The sequence below is a fragment of the Eschrichtius robustus genome, chromosome 1 (genome assembly GCF_028021215.1).
Source record: "Eschrichtius robustus isolate mEscRob2 chromosome 1, mEscRob2.pri, whole genome shotgun sequence".
Lineage (NCBI taxonomy): Eukaryota > Metazoa > Chordata > Mammalia > Artiodactyla > Eschrichtiidae > Eschrichtius > Eschrichtius robustus.
This window is the reverse complement of record NC_090824.1, coordinates 192,026,193-192,049,762: the sequence shown is the minus strand read 5'-3', so window position 1 is coordinate 192,049,762 and position 23,570 is coordinate 192,026,193. Positions and strand designations below refer to the sequence as shown.

The following is a 23,570-nucleotide window of genomic DNA, read 5'->3' as shown; positions in this document are numbered from 1 at the left end:
GAGTGCAGGCTCAGTAGCTGTGGTGCACGGGCTTAGCTGCTCCACGGCATGTGGGATCTTCCCGGACCAGGGCTTGAACCCGTGTCCCCTGCACTGGCAGGCAGATTCTTAACCACTGCACTACCAGGGAAGCCCGAGGTAACTTTTAATATGGTTATTTGCTTCTGGGCATATTATTTGAATTCACTAACATGGGACACTGTTACGGATAGTTTGTGTTAAGCAAACTTTAGAAGCACCCTTGAATAGAAATACTGATCACAAGGCATGATTTCTGAAGCAGGGAGCTTTCTAACAGTCTCATTGTTTTAGATCTGGGGTCAGTAACTTTCTGTAAAGGGCCAGACAGTAAATATTTTAGGCTTTACAGGTCATAAATTTCGGTCATAACTACTCAAGTCTGCCACTGTAGCATGAAAGTAGCCAGACAATATGTCAATAAGAGGGCAGACTATGCTGCAATAAAACTTTACTTATGCAAACATGTGACAGGCCAGATTTGGCCTGTGGGCTGCAGTTTACCAAACCCTGCTCTAGATGACAATCTGCCACTTATCAGGGACTGTTAATTCGTCCCTTTAAACTTTATTGCATCCGTCTGTGCCTTTATTTTTGTCCTGGTCTAGGTTTCAAGATGCAGACTGGGGCTGTTTTATCAGTCAGCTAATGGGTTCCCTCTACCTCCTGGCTCTTCACTATAAAATAAGCTTAGTCAGTTTTCATTATTAACACATCACACTCATTTCTGCCTTTGCCCTTTTATTCTCATACAGAAGTTATGTAAATCCTGGCTTCCAGGTCAAGCTTAAAGTCACATCTTTCCAAGGCCTTTCTCAACCCCCCTGGCCCTTACGGGTTATCCTTTCCTCTTATCTCCAGCACTGTTATTTCTATTCCTTACTTGTTATCTTGTATTATGAATTCATCTTTTTATGTGCACATCCTGTCTCTCCAACTAAACCATAGGCCTTCACGGATCTGACCATGCCTTATGCCCGTTTGTTCCCTCGTGTTCAGTCAAGCGCCCAGACCAGAGTAGACACTTGGACGGCTGCAGACGGCAGAGGACAACCATGATGAAACATATTGAGAGGAGCTATTGTTTAAGGCAGCTTTGTTAGGAAACAAACAAAAAATCTTAAGACAATCTCTGTTTGGAATATTGTTTTTTATAAGACAAAAAAGCTTATTAGGATAATTATGAATACATTTGCACTCTGTGGCAATTTTTAGATTATAAGTCAAAGAGTGACCAGTTTTTTTTTTTTTTAAGTGTAAATAGATATTTGCCTTGTATAGCTATGAGGAAGGGAAATCTTCCCCTAAGAAATCCAGGTGCAAGAGATTGTCCTTTTTTTGAACCAAAACAATCTTGGAGGCACTTCTAGGTATGGGTTATCTGGATGTTCCTAGGATATTTAAATTCACGTTAGAGAAAAGGCCTGGTGGTGCTCACGTGGGTAGATGCAGCCTTCAGAGAACCCAGCGTTACCTGCTGATGCTAAAAGTGCCTGAGGCTACTATTTATGTCAGCCCCTGTGCTGCTCCTGCAAAGGCCCCATGAATACTGTGTGGTTTTTTTTTTTTGGAATTTTTTTTTTCTATGTGTATTTTTAACCTGAATTACTACCTCTAATATTTACTTTAACCTAATTTTTCCTGTAAAAGAACTCTGGCGGGGGCATCGGTGGAGTTAGGAGGTAAAAGAGGTACTCAGAAATTTCCCTAGGATTTAATAGTTAACTATACATACTAATATTGCTTCCTTGCTGTTGATAACACTGTGATAGTTCCATTTCAATAGTCTGTTGGTATGTGGGAGGGACTTAGACTCAGCCAGCATTTTAAAAAAGTTAAAGAACCAGTTATGTGAAATTTGGATAACATCTCTCTCTTGCTCTCTCTCTTTTTTTATTTTGGATAACATCTAACACCCTGATTCTTCTTAGTGGCATTGCTATTAACTTTTCATCTAGCTATGTCAGTCTTTGATCCTGTGAATTTTATGTTTTTTCACATCTAGACTCAAGGAAAATACTTCCCTTTCAGTGATGTAATTTACTGTAAATGACAGAACATTATTACTAGAGTATTAAAACCACGTAATAAACAAAGCACCATACTTTGAATAAGTGTCATGATCAATTTCACTCAGGGAATTAAAATCTGGATGGAGTACATAATTAGTGCCAGTCTGTTACATGCAGTACCATGTAGTGGTGAAGAGTCAGATAACCTTGGGTTCCATGTCCAGTTCTGCCCCTAACAAGCCTCGTGATCCTGGGTTATTTAACCTTGTCTTCTGGAAGATGGTGATACTATATACCTCGTGGGATTTTTGAGGATCACATGAAATAATATGTATGAAGGGATCAGCACAGCACCCATGCATAGTAAACTCTCAATAAATGGGAACATTACTATGTGCAAAACAGGAAGCAGGTGAGCACATAAGCTCCAAGGGAGCTTATTTATTAGAGTACTTAAATGCATATTTAGAACACATAAATAACGGGGTAAGAGTTCACTGGAAAGAGACTGTAGGAAGAGAGATATGAATGAGGGAAGGGCATCTACGTGAAGGATACCGCATAAGCAAGTATATGTAGCTATATAAGCTTAGGATAAGCTCAAGGAACAGGAAGTGATTCCACTGGCTAATATCTATAGGGGAACAGAGTGAGAGAAGGCTCAAAAGTTTGGCTGTGCCAGGCCTTAACTGCTAGTGTGAAGAGTCTGGTCTGGATTCAGTAGAGAGTAGATGGAGTTTGAGGTACTGTGGAAATAAGACTGATAGGTGCTATATTTTTGGTAGCTTGATTTGGAATCCATTGTATAGAATGTAGTGGAATTTTTCTTCAAGCATCTTCTTCATAGGATAGCTAACCCCGGGAGCCCTGACAACCTAGAATCCCACGTGACTCACCTCTTTGAACGAGATAAGCCTGCTGGTCGGCGTCACTTGCTCTCGCTCCATGACGGCTCTGCATTTCCATCAGGGACTGCCTGCTGGGATGAAAGGCAGCGCTATATGTGAAACCCTGAAACATGACAACATTAAGCAGGCATTCAACGGAAGTATGAGGGAAAAAAAGACCTAAACTACAAAGCCAAGGTTCATAGAAACCAGAACTTAAGAGTAATTTGAGTTTTAAATATTACTGGCACTAGGACACAACGTAGTAAAAGTAAAGAAGATTTTTAAAAATCAGGAAACAAACAAAATGTCAATTGATAGGGGACTAGATTAGAAAAAAGTGGCATATTTCTAAAACAAGACACAACAGAGCAATTAAACAGAAGGAAGTAAATCTACATATATATATATATATATATATATATATATACACACACAGAGTTCAAAATTAGTTATGTAAACCAAGTTGCAGAATAATACCTATAGTGACCATTTTGTAACCTAGGCGCCTTGTTTTAAGAAATTAATATTACCTTGTTTTAAGATATTATATAGATGTGTATATATGCAAAAGTACAAAACAGCTGGGGATGCTATCCCACCAGTTCCAGGCAGTGTGGGGAAGGGAGAGAGGACTGTAATGGCGGGGGGTGGGGGGAGAAGACTGCAACTTCATCTACAACTCCTTTTTCTTTTAATAAAAATATACTTGAAGCAAATAAAACAAATATTAGTAACTGTCAATTCTGGATGGATACATATTGGTGTGTATTATTTTATTCTCCGTATTTTTCTATTTCTATTCCTCAATAATTCAGTTTTTTCTCAAAATGAAAATTTTAAAGATAGAAGTAATTTTAGCAGTATTTTCTTTTAAAACATTACAGAATTATTTAAAGTGTTAGGAATATTTCATCCATGACAATGGCAGGATATGACTTCGGAACACATAATGTCACGTTTTTACAATTTATCTAAAAGAACTCAATCAGGTTCCCACAAGATGCTGCCAGGCCTTGCAGGGCAAACTAAGTGTTACGGACACCGTCACGCAAAATGTGCTCAGAGCGATTCTTATAGCTCAAATTAGGAAACACTGTGGGTCACCTCTCCCACAGACCGGGTGATATGTGCTCTAAGTCTTCCCCTCATTTACCTGCCTCCATCTTCAAAAGCATTATTGTCTCTCAGCAAAATTGCCAGCTGCAATGCCAGTTGCTCCTTTTCTTCATGAATCTTCTCTCTTGCTGCTCTTTCAGCATGAAAGTCAGAACAATAAACCTCCATCTGTTAGAGGAAAAAAAGAGACAGAAGTTACCACCTAGACAAATGTGGATTCTCTACAGCTCACCAGCTGATAAGGTGAAGAGGTAGTGCTGCATCCTGTGACACGTCTTGCAAATAACAGGCACATGTTCCTCCTAGAAACCAGTGTAATCACCATGACTTTCCAACTACCTTCAGATAGAAGACACAAGTTACACGTGTGTGTGTGTGCTTTAAACTATCAGAGCCCAGCAATTACACAGATATAGGTAGTTTAAATACTGCGTGTACCATTAGTTCAGTAAAATTCTCTGGTCTCTTTTTTAAAAATAATATTCAGCACTAGCTTAATATAGTAAATGGTTTATTTACCCTGTCAGGTATATTTATGAAGGCTGGCCTTAAGCTAAATTTAAAATAACAACAATAGAGACTTCACTGGTGGCGCAGTGGTTAAGAATCCGCCTGCCAATGCAGGGGACACGGGTTCAAGCCCTGGTCCGGGAAGATCCCACATGCCACGGAGCAACTAAGCCCGTGCATCACAACTGCTGACCCTGTGCTCTAGAGCCCGCGAGCCACAACTACTGAGCCCGTGTGCCACAACTACTGTAGCCCACGTGCCTAGAGCCTGTGCTCCACAAGAGAAACCACCACAATGAGAAGCCCGCTCACCGCAACTAGAGAAAGCCCACACGCAGCAACGAAGACCCACACAGCCAAAAATAAATAAATTAATTAATTTTAAAAAAACAACAACAATAAATAGATGCTATTTATTGAATTCCAAACATCTGCAGGGTCCTATGTTTGGTGCCCTTATTGACCATTTTATTTCCTCCTTATCCAAAATCCTGGGAAGGCAGAATTGCTATGCTCATCTTACATTTATAAATTTAATAGCTCTTAATCTTGGGGAAATTAGTTAAGTGCTCAAACGAGCATTTGAACCCAGACTGAAGCCCATGTACCATGGACGCGTCCATATACCATACTACTTTCCACAGTGGTAGCCAGCCTCCAAGGTGGCGCCAGTGATCCTTACCTCTTGGTAATCATACCCTCATGTGGTCCCCTCCCACAATGAATGGGCCAACCTGTGTAACCACTAGGATGTTACAGAAGTAATGGTGTGTGGCTTCTGAAACTAGGTCATAAAAGACACCATGGCTTCTGCCTTGTTCTCTTATGGATCACTTGCTCTGGGGGAAGCTAGTTGCCATGTCATGAGGGTATTCAAGCAGCCCTCTGGAGTGGCACACATGGTCAGGAACTGAGGCCTCCCGTCCATAGCCATGAGAATGAGCCATCTTGGAAATAGATCTTTCAGTCCATCCTGAGTGCAGCCTCATGAGAGACCCTGAGTCAGAATCACCCTGCTAAGCTGCTCTTGGATTCCTGATCCATAGCAACTGTGTGAGATAACAAATGCTTGTTGTTTTAGCTGCTACGTTTGGAGAATAATTTGTTACCTATAAAAAAGTAAATATGCCATAATATGTAACTTCTTCACTGTTACAAAAATTATAAAGTAAAAATGAATGCCTTAATAGTGAATTGAGCGTTATTTTAATACCAGTTTTTAACTTCCTATATTTAAAATTGGGTTTTTCATTTCAAATTTAGTGGTTCTCGGATACAAATTTTTATCCATTACTTTAAAAAGTAAAATTAATAAAAATTTAAATATTCTAGTCACACTTTAGTTACCAAAAAACGTATGAAATAAAGAGATCATTTTAAGGGACTTCCTGCCATTTGTGAGTGATCCAACATTTTATGGTTATCATTGATAGATTATGGGCTTTTTTTGAGTCAGACCTAAATCTGAGTTAGAGTCTCACCTCCATCACTTATGAGCTTTGAGCCAGTAAGAACTGGGCCTTTGTTTTGTCCATTCCTATATCCCTGGCAGTGAGAACAGTGTCTGACATAAAGTGCTCAAAAAAGAGTTGTTGAATGAATGAACAAGAGTATCCATCAAAACAAAACAAATGTCTCTGTACAGAACATGGCAAAAGTACATGACTACAGTTATCATGCACAAACAAAGGAAATGCCTTAAAGAGCTCAGGTTGAAATTCTAGTCCTGTCGAAATAAAACTAAAACCATAAATTCAGTCAACCACTTCCATATTTCACTGGGCCAGCCACTCTGGGCAGCTGGTACTGAATATGTATATAGGGAATAATAAACTTCTGGCATTGTTACACTACAAATAATCTGTTTATCTTCTTTAGATTGGCAAACATTTAAAAGAGTGATGCAAGGATGTGGGGAAACAGGAGCTCTCATCTACTTTTGGTGAGAGAATAATTTTCATTATGCATTTTTGGAAGACAACTTGGTAATACTTATTTAACTTAAAAACAGGCATACCCAATGACCCAACCATTCCATTTCTGTATCTTACTAGAGATTCCACAAGTGCACAAAGACATAGATACAAGAATGTTCAGTTCAGCATTGTTGATAATAGCAAAAATATTGGTACAGCCTACAGGTCCATTAATAGAGGACTCGTTAAATCTGTCATGGCAATGTACACTTTGGACACCATACAACTGTTAAAAAAAAGTACGTATGGCTGTGAGTAATAACATGGAGAGATATCCAAGATATATCATGAATGAAAAAGTAGTACAAAATGTATGGCATGATCCCACTTTTAATTAAGCAAACAAACAAAATAGAAACAAACAAAAAAAGGTTTCCCCCCACTTTTTTGGTGATTTTACATCTCAGGCAGGATGTGTGTTCACTAATAAAACTCTCCTCTAAGGACTCCACCCACCAGTATGAAAAGTGGGCCAAAACAGTCACAACCAGCCAACTGTACACAAATTCTTCCAGAGAACAGTGAAAGAAGAAATGTGCCCCAACTTGTTTTTATGAGGCCAGTAAAACCCTGAAATCCAAACCCAACAAGGACATGAGCAGAAGGAAAAGTCTAGGCCAATCTTACTCAAGAATATAGATACAAAAATCCTAAGCAAAATATGAGCAACCAAATCCAACAATATATACAGAGGATAATTCAAGAAAGGCAAAGTTTAATATTTTAAAAATCAGTGTGATTTACCACATTAACAAATTAAAGGAAAAAGGCTTATAATTATCTAATTATATCATTATATGAAGAAAAAACATTTCCTAAATAAAATTCAACATCCACTCAAACATTTTTGGCAAACAAGGAAGAGAAGGGAATTTTCTTAATCTAATAAGTGATATCCATGAAAAGCCTATAGCAAACACCACACACTCAACAGTGAAATGCTGAAAACACTGCCACTGAGACTGAGAGCAAGGCAAGGCTGCCTGCTCTCTCCACTGTTACACAGCATTGCACTGGGGTCCCAGCCAGTGCAATAAGGCAAGAAAAAGAAAGAAAAAAAATATAATGAACTGGAAAGGAAAAAAAAAAACTGTCATTATTCAACGGATCTTAGTGTACCAAGTCCAAAGGAATATTCAGAAATATTATTAGAATTCAAATGTGAGTTGAGTAAGTTTACTGCATGGAAAGTCAATATTAGAAATCAATTGTATTTCTATATAGCAGCAACCATTAGAAAATGAAGTTTTAAAAAAGATGCTATTTATAAAAGTATGATACAAATAGAAAATATCAAAAAAATAGAAAATATCTAGGAATAATCTAATAAAAGATGACCAGAATCTTTACTAAGAAGATTAAAAATATCATTGAAAATAATTAAAGAAGATATGTCATGTTCACGGACTGGAAGAGCCAATGATGTAAAGTTGCCAATCATCTCCAAATTGATTTATATATATTTAATAAAACTCTAATCAAAATCCCAGGGTTCTTTTCTGTGTAGAAAATATCAAGCGAATTCTGAAATTTATAAGAAAAGGAAAACCTAAGGTCCTCTTGAAGAATCTCAATGAGGTAGGAAGACTTTTTCTACCAGATATCAAAGCATTTGATTCTTTTATAGACAGTATGGTACCAGAGCAAGGATGTACAAATAGCCCAATGGAACAGTATAGAATCCAGAAATAGACCCGTGGGTATCTGGACACAATATGTGACAAAGAGGGCAGCAGAGTCCTTAAGAAAAGATGACCTTTTAAATAAATGGCGCCAAATGAACAGGATATTCATGCAGAAAAAAATATGAATCTTTACCCTTACCTCACTCCATATAGAAAAGCTAATTCCAGATGGTTTTTAGATCTTAATGTAAAAGGCAAAACCATAAAACTTTTAGAAGACAACATAGGAGAATATGTTCACGGCCCTGAGATAGTGAAAGTTTTAAAAACAGGACACAAAAAGTACTATAATCATAAATAAAAAGACTCATAAACTGGACTGCATTAAAATTAAGAATTTTCGTTCAACAGACACCTTCATGAGAGTGGAAAGGCAAATCATAGAGTGAAGAAATCTGCAAAAAGTATAACTGGTAAGGGCTTGTATGTGGAATATGTAAAGAACTCCTATAAATTTAAGAAAAAGCCAGAAAACCAGAAGAAAATTGGGCAAAGACCTGATCAGGCTCTTCACAAAAGGGGATGCTTACAAGGCCAGTAAACATCTGAAAAAGTACTCACTCTCATACCATCAGGGAAATGCAAATTTAATGAGACACCATTATAAACCCACTAGAATGGTTAAAAATTCTGATAATACAAGTATGGGTAAGGATATAGAGCAATAGGAGCTCTCTGTTGGTGGGAGTGAAAACTGGTCCACTTTGGAAACCTCTTTGGCATAATCTATTAAAGCTGAGTAACATGCATACTCTATGAACAAGCAGTTCTACTCCTAGGTGTGTACCCAACAGAAATGAATGCACAGGTGAACAAAGAGACACGCATAAGAATGACAGAGCAACATTAAACACAAAGCCCCAAGCTGGAAATAATCCAGCTGTCTATAAACTGTAGAATGGATAAATTCAGTGAGTAATACACTTAAAAGTGTGGTGCACTTTCCACCTGTGATATACTTCGGTAAAAAGGTTTTTAAAAATATACTGGTGGAAATAGTATAAAATCAAAAAATATATTTTAAGCACTATCACTTTCCTGTTAGAGAATATAATCGGGGTTGGCCTGCCTCGGCTCACATTTGGGAACGAAGCCTACCTGAGCCCTGAGAACAGCCATGGTTTCCAGGTCCTTCTCCTGCTTGGCGACGGTCTGCTTCATCTCATCCATCTGGAGCTGCTTGGAAGCCAGGGCTTTCTCTGCCAGTTCCAGCTTTCCATTCAGTTCCTGCAGCACTACCTTATCCACTTTTTCCGACTGAAAAAGACAAACTTATTCTAGACATGGTTTTGAAATAATTCAACCTATTTTAGTAAAATATTAGATGAAGGTTTATTTTTTAAAAAATGACTGGCTCTAAACTATTCTGTTAATCAGCAGTGATAACTTATTCAGCAACTTTCATGCACTTAATTTACAGCTTGAAGATAATAATTTCCTAATTTAAAATAATGATTTATAAAAAGGAAACGCTAAAATAAGGGAGTTAATAACAAACCCTATCTCAGGGTGGGTGTAACTTGCTGATACTCCTATTCTTCCACTCACATTACTCTTACTTTATGAAGTCAGTGGAATGTTTAAATTAAAAATTTACTAGGTCCTAGAGAGGAACAATATTCTAGTAAAAGTAAATGAAAAACAGAAAGTATATTTCTAAGAATATAAACTGAAAGACCCCTTCTAATTCAAAGCTCCCGTGGTCTTTATTTATTCCAGCTTTATTGAGGTAAAACTGCCAAATAAAATTGTAAAATATTTAAAGTGTACAGCGTGATGATTTGATATACATATACATTGTGAAAGGATTCCCACCATTGGGTTAATTAATACATCTATCACCTGACATCTCTATCCATGGTGTTTAAATTATCACACCATTCTGGGGGCATTATTACTATTACTATTACAATAATTTAAGATGCAGCCGGATAAGTCCAGGGCCTCAAGTTCACTGACAGCAGGCAAGCTAGCCTTGTGATAGCTCCAGGCAGCAGTCTCACTATACAGTCATTACTCATGTAGGAGCCCAGGCTCAGCTCTCCTACAAACCCATCCACTGTTAGAAATGCTAAAAGCTTAGCCACGGAGCAAGTAAGCCCATGCGCCGCAACTACTGAGCCTGTACTCTAGAGCCCGTGCTTTAGAACCCACGAGCCACAACTACTGAGCCTGTGTGCCACAACTACTGAAGCCTGCGTGCTTAGAGCCTGTGCTCCGCAACAAGAGAAGCCACTGCAATGAGAAGCTCGTGCACGGCAACGAAGAGTAGCCCCCGCTCACCGCAACTAGAGAAAGCCTGCGCACAGCACCAAAGACCCAATGCAGCCAAAAATAAATAATAAATAAGTAAATAAATTTATATAAAAAAAAATGCTAAAACCGTACTCCGACCGTAGGACATGCACATCACCTCTGTACACAAGGCACATTATACGTGTGTGGAACATCAGGAGTTATAAAATGTTATAAACACTTAGACACAAGAAATCAATTATAAATGGAAAAACAACCCTTGAAACCAGACTTAGTTAAGGATTAACACAACTACCTTAGATATTTACATAAAATGTTAAATGGCTATGAAAGTAATTTTTTTTCTATAAGTACCTCTCTTCTTTTTAGTTCCTCAGTTGTTTTCAGTGCATTATTGTATTCTTGAAGAAGCCTGTTGTGTGTCAACTGTAGAGTGGCTAATTTGGACCTATTTAAAAAGAAATTTTAAAATGGAATCTTGGGGAAAATATCATAGACGCTTAGTCTTACCTCCCAACCCTCTTCTGAACACTCAGGTGACAAAATCTTCCCTCCCACCCTTATCATCCCACCACCTACTAGCATGTTCTTACTTGCAAAGAAAACAATTCCCCCCTCCCCAATCAAGATAGATTACAAATAATTTTCATAATTGTTATTATAAAACTTAACTTTCATCTCCTCAGAAAAGTCTACTAGTACGCCTTCAAATAAATAAAAGAGAAAATTTTTTAAATTTATTCTTAAATCCTGATTCCAATCTGCATAAAAGAGCTATTCTATCTTCTTTTAGCAAGTAGCCATTCAGTCACAGCATACTCACTTTTCATCTTCTGTTTTTGCTTGCTCCATTTTGATTTCTGATCGCATGCTTTCTACTTGGAGCTCTAACTTTCTGTTATTATAAACAAGCTCTTGCTTTTCATTCAGCTCTGATGGGGTTGCAGAATTTTTCCTTTCAAGGGCCTGACATCTAAGAAAGAGCAAAATTTCATGAGGACAAACAATACTTCATTTCTCAGTGGCTTTTAAACGAATCCCCAGATTACGTAGCAAATGCAAAGAATTTTAGGATTACATTTTTCAAAAATTTAACAGTACAAAATTAAATATTTTATCCTCCCTGCTTCTTTACTAGAAGTAAGTAATATTTCTGAACCGTTATGCCTGAATATAAAAAAATACAGATTTTTGTAAAAGAAATGTACATATTTCTGAACCCTTATGCCTAACATAAACAAGTACAGATCTAAGATCACACAAGCTACTGTCCACTTGGAGTAATTGTTTCAACTAGTCATGCAAATATATTTCTGTGATTTAGATACAGACCAAAGCAGTAATTGGCTAGAGGTGCTTCTCATATAGTGATCCATGGATATCTTTAGTATATTTTAAACTATGGGCTCTGTTAAGCAAAAAAATATGACTTCTGACAAAGATTCAATAGGGGAGAAGGAAATGCTTTCAGTCCTCTTAAAGATCAGAGAGAAAATTTCAATATAACAGCAAATACACGCCAATGATAGCTACGTGCAAGGCATTAACGCAAAGCATGTTAAACATTAGCTTCCTTAATACAAAGTCAGAATTATGACACACAGTTCACAAATGATAAAACAGGCTCAGAGAGGTTAAATAAATAACTTGTCCAGGGTAATACCACAAGTAAGGGGTAGATCCATATTTCAACCTTAGGTCTGTTTATCTAAAGTCCTTAGCGTCAGCTGCTATGCTGTACTAGATAACCATTAATACTGTACAACCTTGGTCAGTGTAACTCCATGGAAACATACACTTGTATATTGTGCTGGAAATATGTTTGCTAACTAATCCAAAAGAACAACATCAACTTAGCTTTCCTAAATTTGGGATAACTTCTTACATCAAGAGAAACAAGCAAATGCAAAATTCTCTCAATTTATAAATTAGACTTCATAACTGATGAAAAATCAATTTTTTTTTCCTAAGTAAATCTCACTCAAGTTCTTCTTGCCCTTTGTAGCTTTTATGTTTGTTCACATCAATGCTGTCAGCTCACGTAAGTCACAGGAAGTCTGGCTCACTGCTTTTTCCAGGTCCGCATATACGCTTAACAAATGTCCCCAAACAGCAGAATCAGAGTCCCTTGGGCCCATTCCCCCATATTACTACAAGGACTTCATGTTTCTATATTAACCTGAACGCTAGTGTTTTCTGAATTCATATTTTAATTAGGTCTCTTTTTCTTTTACTCAGTAAAACAGTAATAAAACTATATTTTTGTATATTAACACATTTTGTAAAACTGTACACTTTTCGAAGGAGGATAAAATTCATCTCTCATTCTTACTTTTCTTGAAGTCTCTTCTTCATTAGCTCAGCCTCACTGAGTTTCGTGTGAGCCTCCTGAAGCTCCTTAAACAGGGTTGTCACCTGAAGGTTCAACGGTTCCACTTCACTTCCAACCTGTCATCCAGGCAATCACAAACACGCATTTATCAGAGGCTAAATGAACCTCTTTGTGAGAAAACAGTGTGAACCACTGGTGTCTAAACTAAATAAGACTGTTGAACTGATTTAAACTTTTGGCAATTAACACCCCAAATATCTTGTATGGAAAAAAAAAGCTTTGGGTACAACTCTGTTTCCTTATAGATCATTAACTGATCAGTTTGGATGCACTTGTGATAATGACTTTATCTTAATTAAAATGAATCCTGGACTTCCCTGGTGGCACAGTGGTTAAGAATCCGCCTGCCACATATATACAATGGAATATTACTCAGCCATAAAAAGAAATGAAATGGAGGTATTTGTAATGAGGTGGATGGAGTTAGAGTCTGTCATACAGAGTGAAGTAAGTCAGAAAGAGAAAAACAAATACAGTATGCTAACACATATATACGGAATCTAAGGGGAAAAAAAAAAAAAAAAAGGCCATGAAGAACCTAGTGGCAAGACGGGAATAAAGACACAGACCTACTAGAGAATGGACTTGAGGATATGGGGAGGGGGTGGGGTGAGATGTGACAGGGTGAGAGAGTGTCATGGACATATATACACTATCAAATGTAAAATAGATAGCTAGTGGGAAGCAGCCGCATAGCACAGGGAGATCGGCTCGGTGCTTTGTGACCACCTAGAGGGGTGGGATGGGGAGGGTGGGAGGGAGGGAGATGCAAGAGGGAAGAGATATGGGAACATATTGTATATGTATAACTGATTCACTGTGTTATAAAGCAGAAGCTAACACACCATTGTAAGGCAATTATACTTCAATAAAGATGTATTAAAAAAAAAAAAAAAAAGAATCCGCCTGCCAACGCAGGGGACATGGGTTAGAGCCCTGGTCCAGGAATATCCCACATGCCACGGAGCAACTAAGCCCGTGCACCATAACTACTGAGCCTGCGCTCTAGAGCCTGTGAGCCACAACTACTGAAGCCCACGTGCCTAGAGCCCGTGCTCCACAAGAGAAGCCACCACAATGAGAAGCCCGTGCACTGCAATGAAGAGTAGCCCCTGCTCGACGCAACTGGAGAAAGCCCACACGCAGCAAAAGAGACCCAAAGCAGCCAAAAATAAATTAAAAAAAAAAAAAAAAAAAAAAGAATCCTGATCATAGTTCAAGGGATCATAGATCACAGTGATGTCAAAGCACAATCTAATTTATCCAGCTAGCAACTCATGCCCATATTCCCTGGCTGATTTATTTTTCTAGTTTACTCAACTGTTTTCACTGTACTGCCTTTTTCCTGGCAGCTCTAGAATTTTTGTCAGTGAGTTTTATGGGGCCATGGGAGTCTCAGTACTTCTCTATTATTAGTTGTCGACTAGTTTTAGTCAACAGGGTACTAACACTCACAGGTGTTCTCTTCATCTCAGTTTTTAAAATATTCTCCATTCTCTTGAAAGTAGGGGACTCAGCCCAGAGCATGGCATACAGTAGGCATTTGATATATATTTGCTGAATAAATAAATTAGCTAAAGTATTTTATGTAAATGCCTTTCTCATGGGCTACTGTGGGTCTTACAACTTCCTGCCTTCATCACCTTTCCCTAAGCTTCGGACTGTGTTTGAAGGCTACGAGGCACGTCTCTGAGTTGCCACAGAACAGAAATGTATATAAGCATGTATATAAACATGAACCTTTTTTGTTCATACTGTTTTATTCAAACCAATAGTGGGATAGAACCAAGATCTTTCAATTCTACCTTACGTTTCTGGGTCACATCCTCAAATGATCTCATTATAAATTGGACAAAATTCCTTTCTCAGTTAGTGGGCCTGTCCACTTAGGAATTCTGGGGAGAAAATCAGCCAAGAAGAGAGAGGTGATCTCCTAGAATCACTAGGATAGGAATACATCTCAGTACAATTTACAATGAATGAAATTCAGATCAGGACAAAGAACTATGAGAGAAATAGAAACTATTCAACATGGAAATTATTTCTCTATTGCTAAAGCCAATAACACGTCACAAGACTCGGCTCCAGCGCCTGCACTACTCTCTGTCCATCGGGGGTGCGGTAACAGTCTTAGACTCTTAGTACCCACAGTTTCTGTGCCTTTCTCCTCTTCTTTCTCTTGTTCTGTGCGCCCCTCTGTCTGGGTTTCAATCTCACAACGATCCTTCGCTTTCTTTTCAAAATCAGAAATTCTGAAAAATTAAAGAATATAGAAAAGTTACTTTCTCTTTGGCTTCCAGAGGAATAACAATTATGGAAGCACTGAAAAGAACATTGTTCAAAATTTGGATAAAAGATCAATGTTTTCAAAATCTCTTCGCAGTCTCTATATTAGCTCTGGTTTTGCTTTCAACCTGATATTGGCTAGAATTGATTTAAGGGATGAATGCACATGGAGGTATAAGATATATTATACTTATAATTTATCTTGAACACTGAAAAGTACTGCCTCTTTTCACGTCATTGTCATGCACAGAAATATTTTTTAAATTTGTGTTTTATGTGTGTATACATGTGCATGCATATGTGCTACATGAGAGTGGGTGTCCCTTTATAAGGATTCGGCAGAGAGGGAAAGACTTGTTTTTTGGGACCCATCTAAGTTTATGAGGTCCTGAAAACAAACAAATATAGCAACATTTTTACACTGAATCATAATCATATGAAAGCCATCCCGATACAAATGAAATAAAGAGACTTGTGGTTAAAGATGGTAGATTTAAATATACGCATGTAATTTTTCTCCCACCTTGAATGCCACCAAAATGACTTTTAAAAGCCACATACCTACAAGAACAAAGAGAAAGGGAGAGGAAATAATAGCAAGAAAATTTGGGAAGCATTAGGTATGAGTGGGAACTGACTAGATAGCCCAAGAGGACTGGATCTGAGCCAACAGTAGGGAAAGCCAAGATGGAACCCACTTCATACTGTGGGACCCCAAAGGCTCAGGAATCAGTGACACCAGGTACCTCTGGACGTGGGGATAAAGTTGGGACCTGTTTAAGAATGACTAGAAGGTCATAAAATAAAGGGTCTCTTGACTCAGAGTCATTAATCAGAGTAGGGGGGTTGGGTTCCCTACTGAAAAGAGGGGAACTTACAGAATACTAAGACCCTCAGCCTTCTGTTCCTACTCATCTCCAGAACGCTGGCATCTAGAAAAGTACCCTTCAGACAGGAGACTGGAAAAGTCTCCTCTGGAGAATTTGATCAGGATAAGGAAAAGATTTAAAGTTTCTGACATAAGACTTCCGCAAGGAAACCTCCCGGCCAGATCTCCCTACACATGCACACAGCACTTGTTTGTTTGTTTTTTAATAAATTTATTTATTTATTTATTTTAGGCTGTGTTGGGTCTTCGTTGCTGCACGCAGGCTTTTCTCTAGTTGTGGCGAGCGGGGGCTACTCTTTGTTGCGGTGCGCGGGCTTCTCATGGCGGTGGCTTCTCTTGTTGCAGAGCATGGGCTCTAGGTGCGCAGGCTTCAGTAGTCGTGGCTCACAGGCTCTAGAGTGCAGACTCAGTAGTTGTGGTGCACGGGCTTAGTTGCTCCGTGGCATGTGGGATCTTCCCGGACCAGGGCTCGAACCCATGTCCCCTGCATTGGCAGGCGGATTCTCAACCACTGCACCACCAGGGAAGCCCCACACAGCACTTTGATCAGCATCTAACCCCCCAGTCTTAAATCCGATCAACCAGTAAAGATTACCAGACATTTCAGGAAAACCTTAAAATGAAACAGACAAAGTAAACCAGAAAATAAAACAACTTACTGAAATTAGAATATGCCAAGGGGAAAAAACTTCAAAAAAAAACCAAACCTATCATTAATATCCTTAGGGACAGAAGGAAACATATTACCACCATAATAAAACGGAAGAGGAACATTCAAAGGAACTGTCCCCTGCCCCACAAAGAAGATGAAAGTTGATCAAATGTATCAGAAAGCAGAAAAAGAGAAAGAGCAAGAGTGAAGGGGGGATGGAGAGAAAGAGAGAGATAAGGAGAGAAAAATGGAAAAGAGGAACACCCAGTTGAGAAAGTCAGAGGACTGGTCCAGGAGGTCCAGTTAAAAGTAACAGTAGTGCTAGAATGAGAGAACAGAGAAAACTGAGGATAAGAGATTATCCCTGAATTATTTCAAGATCATTTTTTGAGAACTGAAGGACATGAGTTTGCAGAATGAAAGAGGCCAAGAATGTCCAGAACAAATGGATGAAAACAAGGTCACACTAAAGCACATGTGAAATGTCAGAAAACTTGGGACAGAGCAAAGAACCTTTGGGGGAGAGGAAAAACAAAAGAAGTTTTATACCAAAAGATTAAGAATCAGAATGGCAATGAGTTTTTCAACATTAACACCAAAAGCTAGAATACGATGAAGTAATGCTTTCAAAATTTGGAGGGAAAATTATATCCAATTCAGATTTCTATATCTAGCCAAATTATCCATTAAGTATAAAGGTAGAAACAGAGATTTTCAGATATGCAGATCTCAGAAAATATCCTTCCCATATATTCTTTCATAGTAAGTTAGTGGAGATATTTAAAGATATTTAGAGAATGAGAAAGGCACTGGATTCAGGAAACAGGTGATCCAACACAGTAGAGATGAAGGAATTCCACAGGACACTGACAAAGGGAGATTCCAAGATGACTGCAATACAGCAGGACCTAGATAACAACCAGGCTGACTCCAGGAGAAAAGTCTTCCAGAGAAAACTATTAGACTACTAACATGTTTGAATGTAATTGAGATTTCCTCATTGGAGAAGAGTATGGTGAAACTAAGCAAATTTTTATAAAGGTTAATTCTGTATAGAGATTTTTTTTAAAGTATAAAAAAGGAAAAGTGGTCAAAGCATAGAGCACAGCTCAACAGAGAACTGTATGTGTGCGTGGGTATGTACGCATAATAATAATAAACACTGAGTAGTGATCTAACTGAATGTCAATATAATCAGTTTTGGAGTGGGGTGAGAAGAAGGGTCCAGAAGTGTGTGTAGTGACAATGGTGAGAGTGAAAGGCAGTTAAATCCTCATCCTTCCTAGTGGGACGTCAATAGATTATGTCTAAAATAGGAAAAAAAATTTAAGTAGCAATTTAATCTTGATATATGGGAGTAAGTATCAAAAGAACCAGCTAAATATGTTGAAAGCGGTTGTCTGAAAAGCAGGAAAAGGAGGTGGGGGGTGGAGGGGGGTTGGTCAAAGAATTACTGTTTTCCCATAAAAAGCTTGTGGAACCAATTCTTTAAACTATGTGAATTCAAACCTGATTTTTAAAAAACTTAGTGATAATAACAAATAAACAGCATTAGTATCTGTTGCAAACTGCCCAACCTAATTGGTGCACAGGCACTGTTTCTAGCTAAGCAAATAAATGGGCTAAGAGCTGGTTGGTGCAGGGTTGAAGGATGGGCCTTTATCACACCACTCACGTATGACGCAGGCTTCTGACCTACATTTGAATTTCAACTTAATTTTGTAGGGCAAATTTTCATCTCGGGCTGACTTTTCCCTACTACCTCTTGATTATCCTGGGTCACACTTCATATACACTTTCCCTCTCCTTCCTGGCTATCAGTTTAAGTTTGTTCAGAAGACACAAATTGCACGAAATATGAATCCTGGCAAACAATGGAAGAAAGGCAAGTCTCTTGTCCGCTGTCCCCACAAATCCCTAAAACTTTTCAGAGTAAATTTTAAACTGTCTATTACCCCTGTTTCTCATGACTAATGAAAATGGTTGAAGACTGACTTATGTATTTGAGAAAAAGACATGTTAGCTCTTGGAATGTCTTTCCATCATATCCCACATAGTAAATCAAGCCAGGTTGTCCAAGAATCAGTGATTTTATTTCTTGGTTTCAGTCCGACCTTAGCCAGGAGGTCATCCTAATACCCACATTGGGAACATTACTCTTGGCAACCAATCACTGACTTGCCAGGTGTTAAATACTGCAAGAAGGCTGACTCACAAAATGGAAATTTAATGCTATTGAGAAAGGGATCCTTTACAGGGAGCTCAGGGTGAGAGAGGGAAACACCCATCTCAAAGGCAGGCCTGACTTCCTAGCTGCAATCTGAAAAGCTATACCTCCAGACAGAGAGCTATCATTATTTTGAAAGCAGGAAATATATACTAGACTATATGAAAGATCCGGATGTATAATCAGAAAATTCCCAAGTTTACACTTTTATTATTAAAGCTAATCATGTTATCTGAGGAAGGATGAATTACTGGCTAAACTTGACTTCTTAGAATGGTGTGCAGAACTCAGGAGGGTAAACGTGCCAATGAAACAGAAACACACTGATTACTCGTGACTATTAAAGGTCTTTTTCAAAGCAAAACATCTTCCCTTTAAAAATCAGCTGGAATAGTTAAGGTGTAAAAAGAATGCTTTTACTTAATTATTTTTCTGTGCATTATTACTAGATTTTGGGACTTGTCAAAAAGGCAGGACGAATATTTTACTCCATTAGAATACACGGTACTAGTTTCCTGGAAGTTAACCCTGAACTTTTCTAAGGGACAGCGGTAGGACATGGGGTAAAAACCTATGATTCATAGCTATCATACCTTTTTCACCTTTGAAAAGAGATGACGATCAAATAAGTCATTGGACAAACACTGATTATTCTAGGTTACCCTCATTCTGAATAAATAACTTATGCTTCATATTTTAAAAACAGATCTTATAGTTAAAAATTTCAACTGCTTCATTTAGAAAGTGCTTCTTACAGTGCTTTAATTTTAAGATTAATGAGCCATTTATAATGTCTGAGAGAATTAATTATGTCTCAGACATAATATATTTATGTATATTATATCCTATTTATAGTATATTTATTATTAAATGTTGCAATCAATGGAACCCTAAAACTGTTGCATTATCTCCCCCATTTTATGTGGTTTCGTACTTTGCCTTCATAAAAAGTTCACTCACACGTAGAAATTCATTGACTTCACAACTCTATGAGGTAAATAAATTTTATCCCAAAGTGTGTGTGTATACCACATTCTATGAGGCCAGTATTTCCCTCATACCAAAGCCAGACAAAGACAACGTAAGAAAAGAAAACTACAGACCAGTACCCCTTAGGAATACAGATGCAAAGATCCTTAACAAAAGACTAGCAATCCAAACCAGCAACATATAAAAAAGATCATACGTCATGACCAAGTGGGATTTATCCAGGGATGAAAAGTTAGTTTGACATTGGAAAATCAATCAATGTAATACATTATATTAATAGAGGTTAAAAAAACCCATACAGGGACTTCCCTGGTGGTCCAGTGGTTAAGACTCTGTGATCCAATGCAGGGGGCCCGGGTTCGATCCATGGTCAGGGAACTAGAGCCCATATGCATGCCACAGCTAAGAGTCTGCATGCCACAACAAAGAGCCTGCATGCCGCAACTAAAAAGATCCCGCATGCTGCAGTGAAGACCTGGCGCAGCCAAATAAATAAATTAAAAGTAAATATTAAAAAAAAAAACCCCATACAATCATCTTCATAGACTCAGAAAAAGCATTTAACAAAATCCAAAACCCTTTCATGATAAAAATTGCAACTAGAAATAGAAGGGAGCTCCTCAACTTGATAAAAGCATCTATGAAAAACAAAGGTAATACCAGCTTAATGGTGAAAGACTGAAAGCGTTCTCCCCTAAGATCAGGAACAAGACAAGGATGTCTACTTTCTCCTCTTTTATTTAACATTGTACGGGAAGTCTAGCCAGGGCAATTATGCAAAAAAAAGAAATAAAAGGAATCCTGGTTGGTAAGGAAGAAGTAACACTATTTCTTTGCAAATGACATGATCTTGTATACAGAAAATCCTAAGGAATCCACTAAAAAAAAGATTAGCACTAATAAATGAATTCAGCAAGGTCTCAGGCTACAAGATCAATATACAAAAATCAGTTGTATTTCTCTACACTAGCAATGAATAATCCAAAAATGAAATTAAGAAAACAATTTCATGTATAATAGCACCAAAAAGACTAGAATACAAAGGAATAAATTTTGAAAAAGAAGTGCAAGACCTGTATGCTGAAAACTACAACACATCATTGAAAGAAATTAAGGATGACCTAAGTAAATGGAAAGACACCCATGTTTATGGATCAGAAGACTTAATATTGTTAAGATGGCAATGCTTCCCAAATCGATCTCCAGATTCAATGCAATCCCTAACAAAATCCCAGCTGGCTTTTTCCCCCAAATTAACAAACTTATCCTAAGAATTACATAAAAAAACAACAACAAGGGGCCCAGAATAGCCAAAACAACCTTTTAAAAGAAGAACAAAATTGGAGGACTTGCATTTCCCAATTTCAAAATTTACTACAGAACTAAAGTAATCAAGACTGTGTAGTACTGACATAAGGACGGACATATAGATCAATTGAATAAAATTGAGTGTTTAGGAATTAATCTTTACATTTATGGTCAACTGATCTACACCAGGGGTGTCAAGACAATTCAGTGAGGAAAAGAATTATCTTTTCAACAAATGGTGTGGGACAGCAATATATCTACATACGCAAGAATGTAGTTGTACCCTTACCTCACACCATGCACGAGAATGTACTCAATATGGATCACAGACCTAAATGTAAGAGCTAAAAGTATAAAACTCTTAGGAAAAAACACAGGGGTGAATCTTTGTAACCTTGGGTTAGGCAATGGTTTCTTAGATACAACACCAAAAGCAGAAGGGACAAAAAACCAAACAGCTAAGCAGGACTAGATCAAAATAAAAAAATTTTGTGCTGCAAATGATACCATCAAGGAAGTGAAAAGATAAGTCACAGACTGGGAGAAAATATTTGCAAACCATATACCTCATAACGGACTTGTATCCAGAATATTAATGAACTCTTATCATTCGATAATTAAAAGACAATCCAATATTTTTAAATGGGGAAAGAAGAAGATATACAAATGGCCAACATGAAAAGATGCCCAACATTATTAGCCATTGGGGAAACAGAATCAAAATCACAATGAGATTTTCACATCCACGAGGATGGTCAGAATCAAAAAGATAGACAACAATGGTGTTCGTCTGGATGTGGAGTAAGTGGAACCCTCATACATTGCTGGTGAGAATGTAAAATGGTGCAGCCACCGTGGAAAACAGTTTGGTAGTTCCTCAAAATATTCAACAGAGAGTAACCATGTGACCCAGCAATTCAACTCCTAGGTATATACCCAGAGAATTTTAAAAATATGTCCACACAAAATATTGTGCATGAATGTTGAGAGCAAATATTATTCATAATGGGCAAAAAGTGGGAACAACCCCAATGTTCATCAAATGATGAAGAGATAAACAAAACGTTATCTAGTTACATCATGGAATATTATTTGGCAACAAAAAGGAGAAAAGAACTGACACATGCTACATCATGGATAAACTTTGAAAACATTATGCTAAATAAAATAAGCCAATTACAAAAGACTACATGTTGTATGATTCCATTTGTATGAAGTGTCCAGAAAAGGTAAGTCTATGGAGACAGAAAGTAGAATTACTAGGAGGAATGGGGAGTGAGTGCTAACAGGTATTGGGTTGCTTATTTGGAAGGAAAAATGTTCCAAAATTATAATGTGGTAAAGGCTACATAACTCTGTGAATATTCTAAAGAAAAAAAAAAATTGAAACGTACACTTCAAATGGATGAATTGTATGGTATCTTAATTATATCTCAGTAAAGCTGTTAAAAAAGCAATGTATGCGTATTTCACGTGGCCTACTTCATACCTTTCTTTGGCTTCCTTGAGGGCAAGTTCAAGTCTCTCCACCTTCTGCTTTCCTTCCCTTAGACAAAGCAGGAGCTGGCTCACAGTTAACGCCTCAAATTCCAAATAATTCCTGGCACCTTCTGCAGACTTGCTCCTGCATCGGGACAGCATAAAGGTTAAAAGGTTTTCATGAGAAAACAAAAATGTCAGAGTCTAGGAATATTACTGGAACCAGTTTAAAGGAACTGCTTTCCAGAATATTCTCCAGTTAATTCTCATTTACAGACCAAGCACAGCTGGCCCGGTGACCACCAGTGCCTCACTCCTCCGTGCTTTCCAGGGAAGGAGTGGGGACTGATGGGTAGGCTCGATTTACACTGCACGTGCTCACTTCCTCCAAATGGTCACCATGGCCACGGCACCAGACCACAGGACCCACAGAAACAGTGGAGCAGAGGTAGCCCTGGTTTTTGGTGTCCGGCTTTCCTGGAGGTCTAATCTCCAGGAAGACCACAGTCATACAAAGAGCACAAGCACGTGTGCTGCCCATGGTGACATGCAGACCACCGGCCTTTCTCCAACTCGACCGAAACCACCACGTTCTCTAGTCAGGAGAAGAAAATCATTTTTGTTTCTGGTTTCAAACAATTAGAGCAGAGAAATGTAGGCACTGTTGGCATGTCAAATATTTTTCTTGATTTCCAACTCTGATTAAATCAAGAGGCAGTTCAATGACGAAGAAAACCACAACGAGCACTGCAGTAACTAAACATTCTGGACAACTATGCGGATGCCAATGGCAGCTGCTCTTTCAGTAACCTACTCAAGGTCACACATCTAACAAAAAGCCAGGATTCAGTCCCAGTTCCCATCGCCAAAGCTCAAACTCTGAA

The 23,570-nt window shown here is 38.1% G+C and overlaps 1 protein-coding gene across 3 annotated transcripts in view; it reads right to left on the bottom strand.

Moving 5' to 3' along the window:
- Positions 1–23,570, bottom strand: part of OPTN (optineurin) — a 42,434-nt gene that overhangs the window by 1,545 nt on the left and 17,319 nt on the right. The window contains exons 6-13 of one of the 3 annotated variants that reach the window (XR_011076041.1): positions 22,697–22,831; positions 15,005–15,107; positions 12,796–12,911; positions 11,287–11,436; positions 10,818–10,911; positions 9,306–9,464; positions 4,074–4,204; positions 2,927–3,041 (exon numbers count right to left, since the gene is read on the bottom strand). Coding sequence is in view for 2 of the 3 variants with exons in the window: in XM_068561531.1 (XP_068417632.1) it covers positions 2,927–3,009; positions 4,074–4,204; positions 9,306–9,464; positions 10,818–10,911; positions 11,287–11,436; positions 12,796–12,911; positions 15,005–15,107; positions 22,697–22,831 (971 nt within the window). In the remaining variant the exon portion in view is untranslated. The remainder of the gene's footprint in view (positions 1–2,926; positions 3,042–4,073; positions 4,205–9,305; positions 9,465–10,817; positions 10,912–11,286; positions 11,437–12,795; positions 12,912–15,004; positions 15,108–22,696; positions 22,832–23,570) is intronic. The other 2 variants (XM_068561531.1, XM_068561542.1) reach the window with 2 other exon arrangements.